At 40.3% G+C, this 24,070-nt stretch overlaps 1 protein-coding gene across 27 annotated transcripts in view; it reads left to right on the top strand.

Moving 5' to 3' along the window:
* Nucleotides 1–24,070, top strand: part of CCDC7 (coiled-coil domain containing 7) — a 331,505-nt gene that overhangs the window by 165,704 nt on the left and 141,731 nt on the right. For all 27 annotated transcript variants that reach the window (XM_067702677.1, XM_067702668.1, XM_067702526.1 and 24 more), the window contains 2 exons: nucleotides 5,832–5,942; nucleotides 7,891–8,001. In XM_067702677.1, coding sequence (XP_067558778.1) covers nucleotides 5,832–5,942; nucleotides 7,891–8,001 — 222 coding nt within the window. The remainder of the gene's footprint in view (nucleotides 1–5,831; nucleotides 5,943–7,890; nucleotides 8,002–24,070) is intronic.

The raw sequence follows: 24,070 nt of genomic DNA, 5'->3' as shown, positions 1-24,070 counted from the left end.
TTGATACCTATCTAGCAAGGGTGGCATGAATGAATCAAGAAATCTGAGTCTGGTTAAGAATCTCACTCTCCTCACTCTATCAGTGTAGACCCTGGGACCACCAGCGCAGCACAGAGGGACACGGTCACTTCTGCAGTGGTGATCCAAACATGTTTTTCAGTGGTATAGAACTCATCACAGATTGGTCATCCTGTCAGAGCCAAAATAGTATCCAGATGAGGAAGGAGAGAGTCTCAGATGCTTGCTTTTTTTATCCCCCACTTTTCTTCCACCTCCTCAGCCAATATGACTGCTGTCAAGACTCTCTAAAGAAGGTGTTTTGTAGTGACAGGCCCAACAGTGTGTGTGACCTTCTCCTTCACCAAGTTTAACAAGATTAATCCCTTTAATATGGAGGCAAACTACCAGGTTTCTAAGATTTCTTTTGCTACTGGGTCATGCAGGGTCTCCCACAACTTTAGATCCCATCACTGGTGGACCATAAGCAGTAGCCACAAATTGCTTCCCTAGCTTTCTCAGAGTCCCTCTGGTGAATCTCTAATTTGATTGACCCAGGAGATGTCTCAGCCAGTGAATCGAGGTCTAAAGAGAAGAAACTTTGCTCCCCCCTCAGAACTGAAAAGCCTATAAAAATAAAATAGCACTCTCCTAGAGCACCCTGTGTGGTCTGCTAGCCCTGTCCAAAGCACATTGGCCTGGCTGCCCCAGGGGGCTCTCAGACTTCTGGCTAATGATACCCTCTGGCTAATGGTACCCTCTCCCCCATCACTCCAGAAATGTCCCGCTGATTTACTGAGCACATCCCAAAGTGTGCCTTCCCAAAAGGCATTGAGCTTCACTTACCCTGCTTGCTGCTCCAATCTGTCTGAGAGAGAAACGCCAGTTTTTGAGTTGGTCAATTAAAATAACAAACCAAACTAAAAGTAACAAACCTTTGTTCACTTACCTCAATAGTTCAAGCAGTAAAGGACCCCAGCTCTAGCAATGTTCTATTTTCCCACTTGAAACAGCAGTGGGTGAGGGTTAGATGTATCAGTGCAAACTGGTATGAGATGTAGGAGAGGATCATCTCACAGCTGAAGGAGCACCAGACAAAAGGCTCTTGCTATTTTATGGGTCCTACGCCCTCAAAAGGTAGTGGTGTGAGGGATGGGAGTAGAAACATCCTGAATACTGAATCATAACTGAGAAAAGTTTCTTCAAGCCCCGCCCACCCCCCATAAGGTAGTCTAGGCAGTAGCAGTGCCCGAACAATACAGTGTCCCAGTCAAGTCCCACCCCCCGCCTCCATTTGACGGTGACTGGGCTAAGAATGCAGTGTACTTGAGAGAGTGATGGGGGCGGAAGGGCTGTGTCCCTGACTGCAACCACCTCCAGTGCCTGCAGTGCACTGGCTATGCAACAAGTCTCTGTGGGTTGAGAAACTTCTTTTCCCCATGGTAACTGCCAGGTAATGCCTTTATAATTGTCTGTGATTGTGCCTGAAAGATCACACATGAGATCCAGCCTGGCGTCAGGTTTCTTAAGTATATTCACACTTTTATATATGTACTTGTACATACATATGTAGTTATACACATATATTAACCTGTATACCTACACGTGTGTATATAAACCTGCATAGACATATTTAGAATTCATGATAAATCTTGGAAACCTTCAATTCTACTTCATCCCCTCAGGGCTTGTTCTGCCTACTTCCGTTTCATGTGTGCATGTCCTTTCTTCCACTTCGTGAATACTCTCTCTGACTAATATAACACATTTACTCATTTGGTCCATCTTGTTATGCCTATAAAATTATTTTGGAATTTCTTCACCTATAGGTATGGAAAAACAATCCTCCTGAAAATATTTTGTCATGTGTTTACAGTCTCTCCACACTTCTGCCCGTGAATGAGGGTATATGTCAAATATTGTATTGATGAGTTACTTGCATTAGTACTTTTTTTCTTTCAGTAGGTTCATTTCTTTAAGTTTGCTTTCAGTTTTAGTTCCTCTTTTGTTATTTAATTTTATTTTTGAAACATGTGGAACCTGACCCTGCTTCCAAAAGTAAAAACTATACAAAAAGTTATACTTAGAGGAGTAGCATTTCTTCTTCAGTTCTCTCCCTTTTACCGTATGGGTAACCAACTACATTGTTTTCTATCTCACTTGTTTTTCATTTTGTAAAGGTAAGTATCTCACTAATTCTCTCCCCCTCTCTCTCTCTGTCTCTCTCTGTCTCTTATTTCCTTATTTTCCCTTCTGCCTTACCTAGAAGGTACCACACAACTTTTCACCTTTGGGTTTTTTTTTCCACTTGATATTATCTTCTTGAAATCCCTCCAAGTCAGTTTATAGAGGTTCATTTGATTCCTTTTACATCTCTACATACAACAGTTTGTACCATGTTATTTACCATAATTTACCAAGTTTATAGTATGTGTATTAGCTTGTTTATCTAGTTTCCCATGCATGAACATTTATATGCAATTACGAATAATGCTGTAATTAGCAAATTGTACACTTGCATTTTGTTGATTGGTCTATGAAGTCTATGTGATCTGTAAAATATAAGTAACCTAAGAGAAATAGAGACAAATATAAACTATGTATAATGCCTGGAAATGTTTATGAGATAATGAGAAAGAGTCAAAACACATCTATTTATTAAACTCCTCTCACAGTCTTATCAGATCTAGCATTATGGTGACTTCACTATAACTTCAGAAAAGTGAGAATGTTGCTGTATTCTTATTATAAATTTGATATATAGGGATTTATAATAGTTGTATTTTTCTATTCAGTGGACTAAGTATATCTCTTATGTAGCTTATGATAAAGCATCAGATGAAAATCTTATATGTGAGCATCAAGAACCAATGTCAAAAACCCAAATGCAAATAAAGAAACAAAGAGAGAAAAGACACAGTCAGTATACTAACTACAGATAACTTTAAGTTATTTAAAATTAATTACAGCTAAAGCTCTTCTTTGGTTCGTAAATCTGTATTTTAATATATATTTTGGAGAAATTTTATACTTTAACCTAAAGTATAAATACCCTAAGATAACTAGAGGATAAAAGCTAAAGTTATGAAACTTTTGGTCAGTATTTCTGATTGTAATATTTTTCATAGTCATGGTTCATGCACTCAGTATCCACTAAACCAATAATAGGCACATAATTGTCTTTCAAAATGTGTGTACCTTTCACCCTACTACAGGAAGTTAGGCATACAGAAGCCTAAATTAATCCACTATCTTGTGGAATTGCCTTCTTCCAAAGACTCTAAATGATGAACAGAGAAGTTGCTGAGAGCTGTATCTCAGTTCATTATCAGAGGGGCCAAGGAGAAGTGTGACCTGGGAGGCCTGTTGAATGGCCTCCAGACCATCCGCTTGAGATCCATTCAAATGTAGGTGCATTTTTGGAAACTTAATAGTTGGTTGCAGTCAGGATCCCACTGAGGGGAATGTAAGAGTGTCAGTAGCAGAATAGCTCCACAGATTTTTGGGACTCTTGTATTTGTTGTGAGTAAGAGGACAAATATTGGTGGTTATCTCCTCAAGATGATACGTATTGTGCTTTCCCACACAGTCCTTGTCCATGTCCCTGTTAATGACCCAGCTGTGTTGCTGAGTATGGATCAACATAGCATCAGTCCCTGTAGGGTAGTACACATGCCTGGGCCCACCAGGAGGATTCCACCAATATAGTGGGCAGCTAGTTGAGAGTGGGTCTTCTTCCTGCTCATGGCCTTGTGGGAAGGACATTAAAGGTGTGTTGCAATCCATTACACAAGAGGCAAACTGATCCTGATCATCTGTGTGGACAGGGATGCTGAGAAGGGCATTTGCAATGTGAATTACTTTATACCTGTTTCCCTCAGCTTGGGCAAGAGCCTCTATGGCAGTCACAGTATTCAGTAAGGCCAGTGTCCTGATCTGTACCATAGCATTAAGCTGCCTGTAATCCAGTCTGTAGGCATGTTAGGCCATATGCACAGGTTCACTCAATTATTGAATGGAGAGGTAATCTCACAGAGATGTTTGGCTTACCTAAACTCAGCAAAGAGGGCAGGCATTTGTTTTTCTTTGCTTAGTAGTTGTTTTTGGAGACGAATCTCTAGGCACTGGTAGTCTGGTAGGTTTACAGTCTTCCATATGCCCCACTAAAATGACCCTGAGTGCAGTAGTGCTCATCACGGCTTGGTGCTGATGTGAGTTGGAGTTCACATAGAAAATACACCTGTACTCGTTATATATTCAGTAGTGGGGGCCATAAAATAGAGGTATATAGTGTCCAAAGGCACCCCCCACCATGGCCAGGTGTAAGTATACGTCAAAAAGCATTAACTGTTTTCCTCTCATCCTGGCGTCACGGTTGTGAAGGTAACAGTCATTGGTAAACTAGTAGCCAAATGGCCCAAGGTATGCAGTCTCCCCCCACTGCCCCTATGAACTCTGAGTTGGCATATATTCTTAGGTGCCAAAGGGGACATAGGGACTTGGCTAATCCCTAATTTTGTGTAATTTTATAAGCCAAGCATTCTGGGTAAAAATAGAGTTCTCCATTTCATCTTGAGACTGCTGGGAGGAGCAGAAGGAATAGCATGTGTATTAGTAATAAGTGTCATCACCATTTTGGTTCTCGTGGGGCTGTGTGTTGGCCCCCATGGCTCAGTACCTGTCCACAGGATGCTTGGTAGAGTCCATCCATCCCTTCCTTGAGCCTCCACTGCTGGGTAACTAGACAGTGTTTCCAGCAGCAGGGAACTCACCATGGGTGGGCGGAAATTTTCAGAAACCAAATGTCAGCCAGAAGAGGAAAGGGAGTGTCTTAGGTGTTTGTGTCTTTTCTTCCCCACCCCCTTCCTTGTCCTCCTTGGACAAAGTGCTCCGTGTCAGGGAACTCAGAACCAGGGATTCTGTTGGGACACCGCCAACAAGGTGCCACTGTCCTTCACGAAGTTAACAAGAGTAGCTCCTCCATGGTGGAGTCTCTGTAGTCTCCTCAGGTTGCTGGTCAAGTGAAACTGAGAAATCTGGAGCCTTTTTCATTAGACATGAGTTTCAAAACCTCACTGTATCACGGGCTATCCATCAGTACCAGAGACAGGCTAAGAGTTAATAGTAGTCACTGGGTACAACTCAGCCAGCACTTTCTGCAGTGACTTCTGTAACCCTCCAGGTTGTCTTTTGGTTTATATTTTCTGTGTTTCATCTTTTGAAGATAAGTTATCTTTGTCTTTTTTTTTTCCCCTTTTCTTCTTTCTTTCTTAAAAGTTAGCCTGTTAAAATTCTCTCTTTCAGGTTTTTTTCCTTCATTAAGCCTTACATCCTAGAAATGCTCCCAAGTCAGTTTGTCAGGATGTTTTTCATTTCCTCTTATACCTATTTGTACAGCTGTGTGCGCTACATTATATCCCATAGTTTATATTTTCATAGTTTACATACACTACTTTAGCTTACCAATTCGTTAGCTTGTACGCTTAAGTGGTTTTGAGTATTTTGCAATTACAGGTATGCTGCAATGAATAATCTTGAACATATCTATTTTCCTTGTTTGATCTATCAGTGTGTATTAACTGAAAACATCAGGAAAACTCAGAAAATGAGAGACTAATATAAAACATATTTAAAATTAGGAATATTAATGATATGAAAAAATACTTTCCACACACACTCATTAAGACTCATAGTTTTCACATCTGATCTCGCATTATGGTGATTTACTTATAACTTCATATAAATGGGAGAAAATACCACTGTTCTCTGCTTTAAATTTGAAATCTAGGGATCTCTTTTTTTATTTAATGGACTAAATCCTTCTCTTTATGTAGCTCAGGATGAAGTACCAGATGGAAATCGTATGCTTGAGCATCAAGATTCTGTGTCAAAATCAGAGATTCAAGTGAAGAAACAAAGCCCTCACAAAGGGGAAAGACATATTAGTAAGTACAAAAGCTACAGAAGACTTCAAGTGATTTTAAATTAAGCTCATTACAAGATGTTTTTATTTTGGTTCACGGATACGTATTTTTTGAGCATATGTTTTATAGAAATTTTACACTTTGACTAAAGTGTGAATACCATGAGATAACTAGAGAAAAACAGAAATATTGAACCCTTTGGTTGGAATTTCTGTTCTTAAGATTATTTTATGACCAGAAGATGAATGCCCCAAGGCCCAATAGCAGGTGAATAATTGTCTCTCCAAAGTAGTGTGCCTTTCAGCTGACTCCAGGTAATTATGGGTACAGAAGTGCAATGGATTCCTCTACGTGTCACAGCAGCCTTTTGCCATAGGCTCCAATGGCAAACAGATGTTTCTGAGATCTGTAAATCAAGCATCAGATGGGGGTCATGGGACCTGTTGGAGGGTCCTTAGGGCACCCTCTTGGTTGTGTCCTCACTGAAAGGAAGCAGCCTTTCTGGTAACCGCATAGATGGGTGTCATCAAGGGCTCCACATGGGCAAATGAGAGTGCAGGTGGTCAAAGAATGTCACTAATTGCTGGACCGCTTTTTATTTATTGGAGTTGATTAGCCCAAGTGTGGCAGTCTTATCCTCTGGAATGAGATGTCATGCCCCTTAGAGGACATGTCCAGGAATTTCACTAAGTTACCAGGTAACTAACTGTGCCTTGTGTGTACTGATGGCCCAGCCAAGAGCTACTGGTGGGTTCACAGGGATCTAATCCTTGTTGGGGGTGTCCTTGTCTGGGCCCACTTGAATGAAAACTAGTCCTCCCTTTGAGAGCAGGCTGCTTAGACGTCATGAGCTGTGCCCTGATTATAGATATTTGAGCAATTTGGTGGCCATGTGAAGGACATTAGTAGGATATTGCAACTCCTTTCATATAAGGTTAAACTAATAACTGGGATCATTTATGTGGAGAGGGATGCAGCAAAGGGCATTTGATTTGCATATTGAGGTCCTTCAGTTTGGAAAACAGCCTGTATGACAGTTACAGTGTAGGTACCACCGGGTCTCACCGCTGTACTATAGCATTGACCTACCAAAATCAGTTGAGTCACATGTACTTGAGGCTGTGTGCAAAGATCAAGTTAGTTATTCAAATGGGAAATAGTCTCATGGAGAAATTTCTGTTTATTAAGCTCAGCAGTGAGAGCAGTTTATGTCTTTTTCTTCCCAGGAATTAGTTTAGGGAGACACAAGTGGGAGGCACTGTTTAGTCTGGAGGTTCTCAGTCTTCCACGTGCCCCTCTAAAATGCCCCTAAATACAGCAGTTCCCATGAGGGAACTGAATTCGAGTGTGGGTGCACATAGAAGATACATCTACATCATTACACATTCAGTAGCGGGGACCATAAAAATGGAGTTTTGTGGTTGCCTGAAAGGATACACTCACAGTGTAGTGTTTGACCAAGGGTGTCCTTGGTGGTGGCCTCAGATGAAAAGCCAGAGAGCTTTATCTCTTTCCCCCAGCACCTGGTGTCAGAGGCTATGGAGATCATGGTCGCCTGTGCACCAGTAGCCTAAGGGCTCTAGAAATGCAGCAGTGCCCCACCCCACTTTGAATTCTGACCTTGGCATACATGCTCAGATCACCACCCGTGGCAGGAATATTTTGTGTATGTATGTGTGTGTGTGTATATATTTATATATATATATACACACACACATACAACAGATATATATAGATAGGTAGATCAATAGATATTGCCTAGAAATGTTAGTGTTACACCTTCTTTAACAAATGCCCATTAAAAATATCCTCTCAAATTTTATGTCACGTCTGACATTATGGTAATTTACTTATAACTTTATCAAAATGAGAGAAAATTTTGCTGTATATATGTTATAAATTTGAAATCTAGAGATTGCATACTAGATATGTTTTTCCATGGAGGAACTAAATGCATCTCTTTATGTAGCTCATGATGACACACCAGACAAAAATCCTGTGCTTAAACATCAAGATTCAGTGTCAAAACTCCCCATGCAAGTACAAAAACAAATAACTTCCAGAGGAGGACAACACAGTAGTAAGTATAACAATTATAGGTACCTTTAAATGTTAAAAAAGTAATCACATCAGAACTTATTTCTTTAGTTCATGAATATGTATTTGAGCATATAATTTATAGGAATTTTACACTTTGATCTAAATGTGAATACCATAAAACAACTAGAGAAGAAGAAACATTTAACATTTGGTTGGAATTTCTTGTTATAAAACTACTTCATGGCGGGACTTCTGCACTCAGTGTCCACCAAGATCCATAACTGGTCAGTAGTCTTTCAAAGGGTGTTTACTTTCAGTTAACGGTAGAAGATTATGAGTCCAAAGCCAGCTGGCACCTCTGATGTGTGGCAGTGTTCTTTTGCCACAGGCTCCAATTGGCAAACAGAGAGGTTGCTGAGACCTGCAACCTAAAAGGCGGTGGATTCAAGGGGGCAAGGAAAAGAGTTGCCTGTGTAGCCCGTTGGAGGGTCTCTAGGGTATCCTGTTGTCAGGCCCCACTCAGGGTAAAGGTCTTTTTGGTTACCTGATTGATGGGTGCTGTCATCAAGGTGGCCTTGTAGGGGAAGTTGTGAGTACCAGTATCTGAATACTCCCACAAGTCACTGGGCATCCTTTGTGTTTGTTGGGGCTGAGAACCTGAGCATGACTAAAACTAGGCAGTTATTGTCTCTGGACTGAGAGCTACTGTCCCTTCTCAGTTTATTCCCAGAAATTTCCCAGGATTCATAAGCCCTTGTGCCTTGTCCATAGTAATGTCCTAAACATGTTGCTACATGTGCGTCAAAATGGCATACAGTCCTGGTTGAGTAGTACCCTTTCCTCGACCCACTAGGAGGCATTCATTAATATATGGAAGGCTAGGGCTCCATCTGGAAGTGGGACTTCTTCCTGCTCATGGCCTTGTGGAAGGACATTAAAGGTGTATTGCAACGCATTACACCAAAGGCAAACTGATCCTGATCATCTGTGTGGACAGGGATGCTGAAAAGGGCATTTGCAATGTGAATTGCTTCATACCTATTTCCCTCAGCTTGGGCAAAAGCTATGTCAGTCACAGTGTCAGGTAATGCTATTGCCATAGCTGTACTACATCACTGAGCCTGATTTTTGCTTGAGTTTCCAGGTACCCAAGGCCTTTTGCAAAACTCAGATAATGAACCTTGGCTTCCTTAAGCACAGCAATGGGGGCAGTTTTGTTTGTTTGTTTTTGAATTCCTGAGGCAATTAATGCTGTTTTTGAGAGACAATACTGCTAGCAGGTAATAGTTTGGTAGGTTTACAGTCTTCCATATGCCCCACTAAAATGGTCTTAAATGCAATAATATCCTTTAGGCTTTAGAGTAAGTGTAATCCGGTATACATATCGATAATACATCTATAACAATAATCCATTCAGTAGTGGTGCCACAATAATGATATGTTACACCTGTAGTCAGGCTGGGTAAGGATCTTGGTGGTGTTGGCTTCAGACAGAAAATCAGAGAGCATTATCAATTTTCTCATTCTCATTCCAGGGGATTGGGGGTCACCATCAACTGTGGACCATTACCAAAGGCCCAAGAAATGCAGTTCTCCCTCATGTGTACTCTGAACTTTGACCCTTGGCATAGGATCTCACTTCTTCACTCTGGACTTAGGAACATTGGACATTTCATAGTCTTGTTTAATCCAAAAAGTTTGGGTAAAAGTTGGTAAGGCTCTATGATTCATTTTAGAATTTGCTGGAAGAAGGAAAAGAAATAGCACTTCTGTTAGTCATAGGGGTCATTATTACCTGGCATACCCTATAGGGGTTGCCATTTGGCCCCTTAAGGTATGCTACTTGGCCATGAGTTCCTAAGTGGAGAACCCATTAATCTCTTCTTTTGAGCTCCCACTGTTTAAAAAACAGACCCAGAGGTATTGGGAGAGCACTACCCAAATTCTCCACTAGTGTGTTCCCAGTTACCATTTTCATGTCACCTTATGTGATGGTCTCTCTCTGTTATTTTGGCAGTAGTTACATTTTCCCTGCCCAGGAATTTGTCAGTTAAGTTCTGGATTATGTCACTAACAGACGGACCTGATGTTATGAGGAGCTTTAATTGAGCTTGATAACCAGCAGGAGTGGCACTAATGAACTTAGAGTCTTGTTAACAATCTCATCATCCACCACTGTCACTCTCTCATTGTAGAACCAAGGGACCACCAGTGTAGTCTGCAGGGCTGCTATCCTCTGGAAACTTGGTCTAAACATGTGTTTTAGTCATAGATAACCCATCTGGTGGGCCAAAGCTGTCACAACCCAAATGGTTTCTAGCTGAGGAAGAAGGACTTGAGTGTTCCTCTTAGCCTCCTTGATCAAACTTTCTGCTGTCAGACACTCTTAAGGAGGTCCACCCACGAAGTGCCACTGATCCTAACTAACTTTAAGAAGAGCTAACACCAGTCCTTCTCAAACTCTTCCAAAATTGCAGAGGGAGAAACCCTCCCAAATTCATTCTACGAAGCCACCATCACCCTGATACCAAAACCAGAAAAAGGCATCACAAAAAAAGAAAATTATAGACCAGTATCACTGATGAACATAGATGCAAAAATCCTGAAAAAAATACTAGCAAACAGAATCCAACAGCACATTAAAAGGATCATACACCACGATCAAGTGAGATTTGTCCCAGGGATGCAAGGATTCTTCAATATACACAAATCAATCAGTGTGATACACCACATTAACAAATTAAGGAATAAAAACCATATGATCATCTCAATAAATGCAGAAAAAGCTTTTGACAAATTTCAACACCAATTTATGATAAAAATTCTCCATTAAATGGGCATAGAGGGAACCTACCTCAACATAATAAAGGCCATATATGACAAACCCACAGCAAGCATCATACTCAATGGTGAAAAACTGAAAGCATTTCCACTAAGATCAGGAACAAGACAGGGATGTCTGCTCTAACCACTCTTATTCAACTTAGTTTTGGAAGCCCTAGCCACAGCAATCAGAGAAGAAAAAGAAATAAAAGGAATACAAATTGGAAAAGAAGAAGTAAAACTGTCACTGTTTGCCAATGACATGATACTATACATAGACAATGCTGAAGATGCCACTAGAAAACTACTAGAACTAATCAATGAATTTGGTAAAGTTGCAGGATACAAAATTAATGAACAGAAATCTCTGGCATTCCTATACACCAACAATGAAAAATCAGAAAGAGAAATTAAGAAAACACTCCCATTTACCATGGCAACAAAAAGAATAAAATACCTAGGAATAAACCTGCCTAAGGAGGCAAAAGACTTGTATTCAGAAAACTGTAAAACACTGATGAAAGAAATCAAAGATGACATAAACAGATGGAGAGATATACCATGTTCTTGGGTTGGAAGAATCAGTGTTGTGAAAATGACTATACTGCCCAAAGCAATCTACAGGTTCAGTACACTCCCTATCAAACTACCAATGTCATTCTTCACAGAATTAGAACCAAAAACCTTACAATTTGTATAGAAACACAAAAGACCCCGAATAGCCAAAGAAATCTTGAGAAAGAAAAACGGAGTTGGAGGAATCAGGCTCCCTGACTTCAAACTATACCACAAAGCTACAGTAATAAAGACAGTATTGTACTGGTGCAAAAACAGCCATTCTGGCTGGTGTGAGGTGATGTCTCATTGCGTTTTTGATTTGCATTTCTCTCATAATTAGTGATGTTGAACATCTTTTCATGTACCTCTTGGCCATCTGTATGTCTTCTTTGGAGAAATGTCTATTTAGGTCTTCTGCCCATTTTTTTTTTATTGGGGTTGTTTGTTTTTATGCTATTAAGCCACATGAGCTGTTTGTAAATTTTGAAGACTAATCCCTTGTTGGTTGCTTCGTTTGCAGATATTTTCTCCCATTCTGTGAGTTGTCTTTTTTTTTTGTTTATGGTTTCCTTTGATGTGCAAAAGTTTGAGGTTAGTTAGGTGCCGTTTGTTTATTTTTGTTTTTATTTCCATTACTCTGGGAGACGGATCAAAAAAGATATCGCTGCCATTTATGTCAGAGAGTGTTCTGCCTATGTTTTCCTCTAAGAGTTTTATAGTGTCCAGTCTTACGTTTAGGTCTTTAATCCATTTTGAGTTTATTTTTGTGTATGGTGTTAAAGAGTGTTCTAACTTCTTTTTTTTACATGTAGCTGTCCAGTTATCACAGCACCATTGATTGCGGAGACTGTCTTTCCTCCATTGTATAGTCTTGCCTCCTTTGTCATAGATTAATTGGCCATAGGTGCATGGGTTTATTTCTGGGCCTCCTATCCTATTCCATTGATCTATATTCCCATTTTTTTCCAGTACCATACTGTTTTAATGACTATAGTTTTGTAGTATAGTCTGACATCAGGGAGCTTGATTCCTCCAGCTCTGTTTTTCTCTCTCAAGATTGCTTTGGCTATTCGGGGTCTTTTGTGTCTCCACACAAATTTTAAGATTTTTTGTTCTAGTTCTGTGAAAAATGCCATTGGTAATTTGATAGGGATTGCATTGAATCTGTAGATTGCCTTGGGTAGTATAGTCATTTTGACAATATTGAGTCTGCCAAGCCAAGAATATGGTATATCTTTCCATCTGTTTGTGTCAACTTCTATTTCTTTCATCAGTGTCTTATAATTTTCAGAGTACAGGTTTTTTGCCTCCTTAGGTAGGTTTATTTTCAGGCATTTTATTCTTTTTGATGTGATGGTAAATGGGATTGTTCCTTTAACTTCTCTTTTTGATCTTCCGTTGTCAGTGTGTAGAACTGCAACAGATTTCTGTGTATTAATTTTGTAACCTGCAGATTTACCAGATTCTTTGATGAGCTCTAGTAGTTTTCTGGTAGCATCTTTAGGATTTTCTATCTATAGTATTATGTCATCTGCAAACAGTGACAGTTTAATTTCTTCTTTTCCAATTTGGATTTCTTTTTCTTCTCTGACTTCCGTAGCTAGGACTTCCAAAGCTATGTTGAATAAAAGTGGTGAGAGTGGACATCCTTATCTTGTTCCTGATCTTAGAAGAAATGTTTTCAGCTTTTCACTGTTGAGTTTGATGTTATCTGTAGGTTTGTCATATATGGCCTTTGTTATGTTGAGGTATGTGCCCTCTATGCCCACTTTCTGGAGAGTTTTTATCACAAATAGGTGTTGAATTTTCTTAAAACCTTTTTCTGAATCTATCGAGATGATCATACGGTTTTTATTCTTCAGTTTATTGATGTGATGTATCACACTCATTGATTTGTGGATCTTGAAAAATCTTGCATCCCTGGGTAAATCCCCCTTGATCATGGTGTACAATCTGTTTACTATATTGTTGGATTCAGATTGCTAGTATTTTGTTGAGGATTTTTGTGTCTGTGTTCATCAGTGATATTGGCCTGTAGTTTTCTTTTTTGTGTGGTATCCTTGTTTGGTTTTGGTATCACAGTAATGGTGGCCTCATAGAATGAGTTTGGGAGTTTTCCTTCCTCTGCAGTTTTTTGGAACAGTTTCAGGATAGGTGTTAACTCTTCTCTAAATGTTTGATAGAATTTGTCTGTGAAGCCACCTGACCCTGGACTTTCGTTTGTTGGGAGTTTTTTAATCACAGTTTCAATTTCAGTACTTATGATTGGCCTGTTCATATTTTCTGTTTCTTCCTGGTTCAATCATGGTAGACTGTATGTTTCTAAGAATTTGTCCATTTCTTCCAGGCTGTCCATTTTATTGGCATATAGTTGCTTGTAGTAGTCTCTTATGATTCTTTGTGTCTCTGTGGTGTCACAACTTCTCCTCTTTCATTTCTAATTTTAGTGATTTGAGTCCTCTCCTTTTTTTCTTGATGAGTCTGGTTAAAGGTTTATCAATATTGTTTATCTTTTCAAAGAACCAGCTTTTAGTTTCATTGATCTTTGCTGTTGTTTTCTTCATCTCTATTTCATTTATTTCTTCTCTGATCGTCTACTAGCTAGGTTTTGTTTGTTTTCTTTCTCTAGTTCCTTTAGGCATAAGTTTAGGTTGTTTAATTGAGATTTTTCTTGTTTCCTGAGGTAAGATTGTATTGCTATAAAATTCCTTCTTAGAACTGCTTTTACTGCATCTCATAGGATCATTGTGCTTTCATGTTTATTTGTCTGTAGGCATTTTTTGGTTTCCTCTTTGATTTCTTCAGTAAGCCATTGGTTGTTTAGTTGCATATTTTTAGCCTCCACGTGTTTGTGTTTTTTACAGTTTTTTTTTCCTTGTAGTTTATTTCTAATTTCATAGTGCTGTGGTCACAAAAGATGATTGATATGATTTCAGTTTTCTTAAATTTACCAAGGCTCGCTTTGTGGCCCAGCATGTGTTCAGTCCTGGTGAATGTTCTATGTGCACATGAGAAGAATGCGCTGCTGCTTTTGGATGGAATGCTCTAGAAATATCAATTAAGTCCATCTATCTAATGTGTCATTTAAGGCCTGTATTTCCTTATTAATTTTCTATCTGGATGAGCTGTGCATTAATGAAAGTGGGGTGTTAAAGTCCCCCACTATTACTGTGTTGCTGTTGATTTCTCCCTTTATGGCTGTTAGTATTTGCTTTATATATCGAGGTGCTCCTATATTGGGTGCATATATATTTACAGTTGTTATATCTTATTCTTGGATTAATTCCTTGATCATTATGTAGTGTCCTTCTTTGTTTCTTTATTTATTGTAGTGTCCTTCTTTGACTCTGTAAAACAGTCCTTATTTTAAAGTCTATTTTGTCTGATAGGAGTATTGCTATTCCAGCTTTCTTTTGATTTCTATTTGCGTGGAATATCTTTTTCCATCCCGTCACTTTTAGTCTGTATGTGTCCCTAGATCTGAAGTGGGTCTCTTTCAGACAGCATGTATATGGATTTTATGTTTGTATCTATTCAGCCAGTCTATGTCTTATGGTTGGAGCATTTAATCCATTTATGTTTAAGGTAATTATCGATATGTATGTTCTTATTGCCTTTTTGTTACTTGTTTTGGATTTGCTTTTGTAGGTCTTTTTTCTTCCCTCCCTCTTTTGTTCTCTTTGTGATTTGATGACTAACTTTAGTGTTGTGTTTGGATTCCTGGCGGGTATGGGATTTGATTTTATTGTGATTGTGCCCCTCCTACCATCTCGTTTTGGCTTCTTCTTTGTCTTTGGATATAGGGTATCTTTCTTTTGGTAGGTTCTAGCTTTTTTTCATTGGTGGTTGTTCAGCAGTTAGTTGTGATTTTGGTGGTTCTGTAAGAAGGGGGTGAAGTCATGTCCTCCTACTCCACCATCTTGAGCTAATCCCAAGTCCTTTTCTATAGAGTTTTACATTAAATACATCAGAAGAACTTTATTTGGTTCATGAATGTGTCTTTGTACATATATTTTATAGATGTTTTAAACTTTGACATAAGATATGAATACCCTAACAAAGCTATAGAACAAAAGCAAATGTATTCTATGTTTTGGTTGGAATTTCTTGTCCTAAGATTATTACATGACCAAGGTCATGCTCTCAAGGCCAATAACAGACCAATAATTGTCCCATAAAGGATATGCACCAACTCTCTCATAAAGGATATGCAATTTTTAGCCAGCTCTGGCAGATTGTGGACCCAAAGTCCATTGAATGCCTCTGATGTATGGTAGTGGCCTTCTGCCATAGATTCCAGTAGGCAAAGAGAGATGTTACTGAGAGTCCTAACTGAAACAGCAAACGAAAATCAGAGGGGTCCACAAAAAGGGCATCTGGGGTAGTCAGTTGAATGGCTTCCAGGGGATCCTGTCCATCAAGGCCCCAGCCAAATGTAGTCATCTTTATGGTAACCGGATTGTTGGGTGCTGTGTGATCCCTGTGAGAGTGTGGCGGTATCTGTATAGTCCCACCAATTGCTCAGATGATTTTTATTTAGGGGGACAGAGAGGGCCGAAAGCATGACAGTCATCTTCCCTGGATTATGCCCCTTACAGATCATGCCCAGGAATTTTACTTCATTTTTAGGTCCATGTACCTTGTTAATAACAGCCTAGCTACATGATACTTGTAGGTGAACAGGACATCCAGTTCTTTTTGGGTAGTGCCCTTGTCTGAGCCCACTAGGATGATTTCATCAATAGAGTGGAAGGTTAGTGCTCCCTCAAGGAGCAGGACTTTTTCCAAGTCTTTACCTATGCATTATTACAGGTAGAGAATTTAGGGAGTCTCATGGAAGGACATTAGTGGTGTAATACAACCCATATTGCGTACAACAAACTAATTCTGAACATGCATATGGAGAGGGATGCTGAGAAGGGCGTTTGTGATGTCAACCACAGGACACCAAGATTCTTTATCTTGGATGATATAACCTCTATAACTGTCACAATGTCAGGTACCACTGGTGCCATAGGTAGCTCTAACGCTTTGTGTAACCCTAATCAATTTAGAGTCTGGGCACCAAAGGTCTTGCACACAGTCCAGGTGGAGTTACTGAATGGAGAAATAGTTTACAGATATTTGTTGGCCTTTGAAAGCTCAACAATGAAGACAGTTGCCCCTTTTTATTACCAAGGCCTGTGACTTTGTTTTTGGTAGACAGAGGTGCTAGTTGCCAGTAGTTTGGTAGATCATAATCTTTCACATACCCCACTAAAATACCCTAACTGTAAATCTTATCTTGGTGGGGGGTGGTTAGTGCTGTTTGATATAAAAAGTACATTTCTACCAATAACATATTTGGTGGTAGAAACCACAATAATGGAGGTTTGTAGTGGTCCAAAGGGTATTCACTCATAGTTGGGTTTGGAAAAGAGTCCTAGTGGTGGGTGGACTAAAACTACAGAGAATTATCTGTTTCCTCCTCATCCTTTTATAAGGGACTGTCGAAATCCCAGAAATTTATTCACCAGTATCCAAAAGGCCCAAGGAATGCAGTATTTCCCCTCCACAGTTTGAACTCTGACCTTAGCATATGTCCTCAGTTCCCCACTGGCGACATAGAGACCTTGTCTAACCTCTAGTCACGTTTATTTATGAAAGCTTAGAGGTCTGAGTAAAAGTGGGAAGGATCTGTATTGATGGATACCACCAGGCACCATTCTTGCTAAGTTTAATAAGATTACATCCTTCATTAAGGAATCAAACTACCCAAGGCTCTAAGGCCTCTTCAGGTCACTGGATAAAGTGATTCCAAAGGGCTCTACATTATTTTTAATTAAAGGGACAAGCTTTAATAACTGCTGTGTTCTGGGCTCTGTTTTGGCACCAAGAATGTGCTTGGAGATAACAGTAGTCATTGGATACAGTTCAACTCACAGAGTCTCTGATTGTTGGATCCATCATCAGAGAACAATAATCAGCATCTAGAGAATTGCTTCCCTAGCTTTTTTAGAGTCCCTCTGTTGGTTCTCTAATTGGACTTACTGTGGGAACTCAGCCAGGGAGTTGGGAGCTCAAGGGAAGGACCATTCCCCTGAGAACTGAAAATCTTATGTAAACAATCCATTAGCACTCTCCAAGAGTGTTTTGTGGCATCCACTGTCACTGTCTGAGAATCACTGGCATAGCTGATAACGAGCCCTGCTGGACTCACGCAAACAATCCACTAGTACTATGTCAGAGCACCCCCAAAGACTTTTTTCATATCTCCCAAAGTTGCCCAGTAGAAGTTTCAGTATTTTGCTTTTCTAGAAGAGCATTGTGTTTCATCGACCGCCTGCTCAGTGTGTCAGTTTGTCAAAAAGTGAGCTGCCAGTTTTTAGTTGGTAAATTAAGACTAACTGAAAGTAACAATTAAGTATTTATTTATTTACTGAGATAGTATAAGCAAGAGCCTAAACAAGAAAGGGCCCTAGCTCCACCAATGTTTTATTTGCCCCACAGAATGGCCCAGAGGTGGGTCATGTGCATCAGAGCAGATGAGAGGAACATCTTACTGTGGACTAAGTCCTCCCAAAAGCCTCTGATGTTTTATGGACCCAAGTGCCACGAGGAAGTAGAGGAGAGAGGGCTTAGAATGGAAAAGTGTTGAACCAGAATGGAAAAAGAGTTTTTAAGGCCACCCAGTAAGATGGTCTAGGCAGAAGTTCTGAACAGTATAATGCCTCACCTGAGGTCTCCTCTGCCTCATAAGGAGTTTTCCCAATGGATACACTTGAGCTAGAATGCAGATATGCCAGTCCGGATGGATCTTAGTCCATGACTGCAACTACCTCCAACGCCTGCAGTGCACTGGCTGTGCCTCAAATATAGTATGGGGTGTGAAGTTTTTCCCAATGACAGCTGCCAGATAAGGCCTCTGTAATTGTGCATGGTTGAGCCTGAAAGATCACACATAGAATTTTGGCCTGGAGTCAGACTCTCCCCAGTTTTTATATGTATACCTATACCTATATCTATACCTATTCTGATCATCTGTGTGGACAGTGATACTGAAGAGAGAGTTTGAGATGTAGTACACCAAACTTCTTCATCTTGGGTAGTAGCCTCTGTGACAGTCCCAAAGTCAGTTAGTGCCAGTGCCTAGGGCTGCACTACAGCATTGAGCCACGATCAGTTGAGTCTCTACGCGACTGAGGCCAGGTGCACAGGTCAAACAGGGCTACTGAATGGAGAATTAGTCTCAGAAAACTGTGGCTCCATTAAGCTCAGCAATTAGGATAGCTATATCTTTTCTCTGCTAGTCCATTGATACCTTACTGGTAAACAGTAGAACTGCACAGTGTTAGGAGGGTACGTTTATGGTCCCCACATGCCATAAAATGTCCCTAACTGCAGCAACTACCTTCAGGACTTTGGAGTGAATTCAAGCAGGGATACACTTAGACAGTACATCTGTACCAATATATATTCAATAGTGGGAGCCATTACAATGGTGGTCATAACAATTGTAATGCTCCAGTGGGGCCCACTTATAGTTGTATCTGGTAAAGGTTCTGATGGTATTGGACTGAGACTCAAAACCAGAGAGCATTGTTTGTTTCTTCTTTGTATTAGATTCCTAGCACTGCTGTAACAAAGTACCACAAACTCATTGACTTAAAACACAGAAATTTATTGTCTCAGAGTTCTGGAGGCTAGAAGTCTGATATCAGGGTGTCAGCAGGGATTCTGAGGGATTGTTATTGATAATCTGTTCAATACTTCTGTTCTAGCTTTTGGTGGTTTGCTGGCAATATTTGGTGTTCTTTGGCTTCAACATTTTAAAGTTTTTTTTTTACAGCAGTAGCCCACTTCCCAGTACCAGAAATCTATATGAGTTTGCTTGGACTGCTATAACAAAGGACCGCAAACTGAATGGCTTAAAAAAATATTGTCCTACAATCAGGATGGTAGAAGTGTGGGATTAGATATTGGTAGGGTTGTTTTCTTCTGAGGACTCGAGCAAAAAAACTGTTTTTTGCCTCTGTCCTACCTTCTGGTGGTTTTCTGGCAACATTTGACATTCCTTGGCTTGTAGATTCATCACCCTGATCTATGCCTTCATCTTCACAAGGTGCTCTCCCCATATGTTTGTCTGTCTCTGTGCTCAGATTTCCCATTTTTATAAGGACTAGGACCCACTCTAATAACCTCATGTTAACTTGATTACCTCTGTAAAGACCTTATTTCTAAATAAGGTCACATTCTAAGGTACCGTGGGATAAGAATTCCCTCTTGGTAGAGGGGAAGTGGGAACAGTTTAACCTATAACCCCCTCATTGTAGTGTCAGGGATTGTGGAGGGCACAGTTAACTATGCACCAGTATCCAGGAGACCCAATAAATGCGGTTCTCCCCTAGCTCCCCATTGAACTCTTAACCTGATATAGGACCATTGTTCCCCACTAGAGACATAGAAACCTTGGCCCAGCCACTAGTCTTATTTATTTTTAAAAGCTGAAAAACTTGGTTAAAAGTTAATAGTGGATTTTAATTCCCCACCCCTACCCCCAGGTTCACTGGGAGGAGCAGAGGGAATAGCACTTGTATTAATCGTAAGGCCATGACCTTGCAGACTCTAGTGGAGCAGCCTAGTGGATCCCATGGCCCACTCACTCTATGACCATAAGTTCTTGGTGGGAAAGTCCATCAGTCTCCTCTTTGGGAAGCTTTTGTTGAGTAACCTGGATCCAGAGATCTCTTTGGGAAGGATCTAGCCCAAATGGTCTAAGAGGGGCAACAGGCTTACCATTTTTACATTGCTCTTTCTACTGGTTGGTCTTTGCCTTCTGGGCAGTAGCCACATTTTTTTAACTCAGTGATTTGTCAGTGAAGATCTGGACTGTTACAGAATGATCAATGTGGCCTTGTGAGGAGGTTTAATTGAGCTCAGTAACCAGAAGAAGTTAATGTGAACAAACCTGGAAATCTGAGTCTTGTTGACAGTCTCATCATCTATTGTTCTTACCCCACATTTGTACATCTAAGACACCACTAGGGTGGCTCACAAGGAAACTATATCCACTGGAAGTATAATTCAACCATGGAACCATGAGTTCCTTGCTGTTTAGTGGCAAGGAACTCATGGTGCATGGGGTCAAATCTCTCAGAGCCCAAATGATCTTGAGTGCTTGTCTCCTTTCATCCCAGTGCCATCTTCTTCTTTAGGCAAAGTAGCTGCTGTTTTGTACTCTGAAAGTGGGGGTCACATACCAGAGGTACCATTCTCTTAGTAAGTAAAACAAGATTACCTCCTCCATCTTGGAGGCAAACTACCCAAGTCTCTGAGAGCTTCAGATTGCTGGGGTGAAGTAATCCCAAAAGGCTCTTCATTATTTTACATTTTAGGCATAAGTCCCAACAAAAATTCACTTTGTTTTAGGCTGTCTTTTGGTGCCAGGGACATGTTTACAGTTAACAGTAGTATTGGGATGCAATTCAGGGTCTCTGACAAATTTTGTTCCCATCACTAGAGGAAGGAATTTTGTTCCCATCAGTAGCTAGAGAATTGCTTCCCTAGCTTTCCTATGAGTGTCTCTTTTGGATCTGTAATTTGACTCATGGAGTTGAGTCAAGTTTGGGCAAGGGGGTGGAAACTAAAGGGAAGGACCGCTGTTCCCCCTTATACCTGAAAAGCTTATGTAAAAAGTCACTAGCACTCCCCAAAGAAACCCCAGGGTCCACTAGTCCTTTTTGAGACCCATGAGCATGGCTGATGAAGCACCCATGGAACTCTCAGGCTCTTGCATGTGATCCATTAGTATCACTTGAGAGTGTCTGATGGACCTCTGTATCACCTCTCAAAAGTGCCCCATGGGATCTTCAGAGTTGTGCTTTCCTAGAAAGGCACTGTGCTTTACAGGCATACCTCATTTTATTGCATTTTGCAGATACTGCATTTTTTACAAATTGAAGGATTGTGGCAACCTTGCATCAAGCAAGTCTATCGGTGCCATTTTTCCAAAAGCATTTGCTCACCTCATGTCTCTGTGTCACATTTTGGTAATTCTTACAATATGCAAACTTTTTTCATTATTATTATATTTGTTATGGTGATCTGTGATCAGTGAGCTTTGATGTTATTATTGTAGTTGTTTTGGGACACCACAAACCACACGCATATAGATGGTAAACTTAATTGATAAATGTTATGTGTGTTCTGACTGCTCTACCGGCTCTCTTCCTCTCCTCTAGCCTCCCTGTTTCCTCAGACAGAACAATATTGAAATTAGGCCAATTAATAACCCTACAGTGGCCTCTGTATGTTCAACTGAAAGGAGGAGTTGCGCGTTAGTTTAAATCAAAAGCTAGAAATGATTAAGCTAAGTGAGGAGGGCATGTCGAAAGCCGAGAAAGGCCAAAAGCTAGTCCTCTTGCTCCAAACTATAGCCAAGTTGTGAATGCAAAGGAAAAGTTCTTGAAGGAAACTAAAATTGCTACTCTAGTGAACACACAAATAATAGGAAAGCGAGACAGGCCTATTGCTGATACGGATAAAATTTCAGTGGTCTGGACAGAAGATGTGAAACCAGCCACAACATTTGCTTAAGCGAAAGCCTAATCCAGAGCAAGGCCCTAACTCTCTTCAATTCTATGAAGGCCAAGAGAGGTGAGGAAGCTGCAGAAGAAAAGTTTGAAGCTAGCAGAAGTTGTCTCATGATGTTTAAGGAAAGAAGCCATCTCCATAACACAAAAGTGCAAGGGGAATCAGCAAGTGCTTACGTAGAAGCTGCAGCAAGTTACCCAGGAGACCTAGCTAAGATAATTAATGAAGGTGGCTACACTAAACATCAGATTTTCAATGTAGATGAAACAGCCCCCTATTGGAAGAAGATGCCATCTAGGACTTTCAGAGTTAGAGAGGAGAAGTCAATGCCTGGCTTCAAAACTTCAAAGTACAGGCTGACTCTTGTTAGGGGCTAATGCAGCTGGTAACTTGAAGTTGAAGCCAATGCTCATTTATCATTCTGAAAATCCTAAGGCCCTTAAGAATTATGCTAAATCTACTCTGCCTGTGATCTGTAAATGGACAACAAAGTCCAGATAATAGCACATGTGTTTGCAAAATGGTTTACTACATATTTTAAGCCCACTGTTGAGACCTACTGCTCAGAAAATTTCAAAATATTACTGCTCACTGATAATGCACCTGGTCACCCAAGAACTCTTCTGGAGCTGTACAACAGGATTAATGTTTTCATGCCTGCTAACACAACATCCATCCTGCAGCCCATGGATGAAGGAGTAATTTCAATTTTCAAGTCTTATTATTTAAGAAATACATTTTGTAAAGCTATAGCTGCCATAGATAATGATTCCTCTGATGGATCTGGGCAAAGTAAATTGAAAACCTTCTGGAAAGGATTCACCACTCTAGATGCCATTAAGAACATTCATGATTCTTGGGAAGAGGTCAAAATGTCAACATTAAGGGAAGTTTGGAAGGAGTTGATTCCAGCCCTCATGGATGACTTTGAAGAATTCAAGACTTCAGTGGAGGAAGCAACTACAGATGTGGTGGAAATAGCAAGAAAACTAGAATTAGAAGTAGAGACTGAAGATGCAACTGAATTGGTAAAATCTCATGAGAAGATTTTAATGAATGAAGAGTTGCTTCTTATGGTTGAGCAAAGAAAGTGGTTTCTTGAGATGGAATCTACTCCTGGTGAAGATGATGTGAAGATTGCTGGAATGACAACAAGGGATTTAGAATATTATATGCACTTAGTTGATAAAGCAGCAGCAAGTTTTGAGAGGATTGACTCTCATTTTGAAAGAAGTTCTGCATGCTGTGAAACAGCATTGCATGCTACAGAGAAATCATTCATGAAAAGAAGAGTCAACCAATGAGCCAAACTTCACTGTGGTCTTATTTTAAGAAATCGCCACAGCCACCCCAGCCTTCAGCAACCACCACCCTGATCAGCCACCAGCCATCAACATCGAGGCAAGACCCTTCAGTGGCAAAAAGATTAGGACTAGCTGAAGGCTCAGATGATGGCTAGCATTTTGTAGCAATAAAGTATTTTTAAAATAAGATACGTACATTGATTTTTATAGACATAATGCTATTGCACAATTAATAGACTACTGTATCGTGTAAACATAGCTTTTATATGTGCACTGGGAAACCAAAAAATTCATATGACTCGCTTTACTGAAATATTCACTTTGTTGCGGGGGTCTGGAACTGAACCCGTGACATCTCCAAGGTGTGCCTGTACTATCCATCCTGCTCACTGCACCAATTTGTCAGAGAAAGCACTGCCAGTTGTTGAGTTGGTCAATTATAACAAGCCAAACTGAAAATAACAATTAAACCTTTATTCGATTACTGTGATAGCATAAGTATGAATCTAAACAGGAAAGGTCCCAGCTTTATTATTCCATTTTTCCCCACTGAAGGCCCCAGGTAAGAGATGTTTTATCAGAAATGGTTGGGGGATTGTCTCATTGCCAAAGGAGCCCTAAACTAAAGGCTCTTGCCATTTTATGGACCCAGGAGGTGGGGAATGCAGGAAGGCCTAGGAATGGAAAAGTAGCGAAAACTGAGTCAGATAGGAGAAAATCGTCTTCAAGCCTCCCCAGTGAGGTTGTCAAAGCAGAGTCACCTGAACAGAACAGTGCATCATTTGAGCCCTTAACTGGGGCTGTGTAAGACTGTGGTTGGCTTGGAGGGGCCTGAACCCATGAATATACTGG

This window comes from Pseudorca crassidens, chromosome 1 (genome assembly GCF_039906515.1).
Source record: "Pseudorca crassidens isolate mPseCra1 chromosome 1, mPseCra1.hap1, whole genome shotgun sequence".
NCBI classification, from domain to species: domain Eukaryota; kingdom Metazoa; phylum Chordata; class Mammalia; order Artiodactyla; family Delphinidae; genus Pseudorca; species Pseudorca crassidens.
Note: the sequence above shows the minus strand (reverse complement) of the source record. Positions and strands in the feature narration are given on the sequence as shown.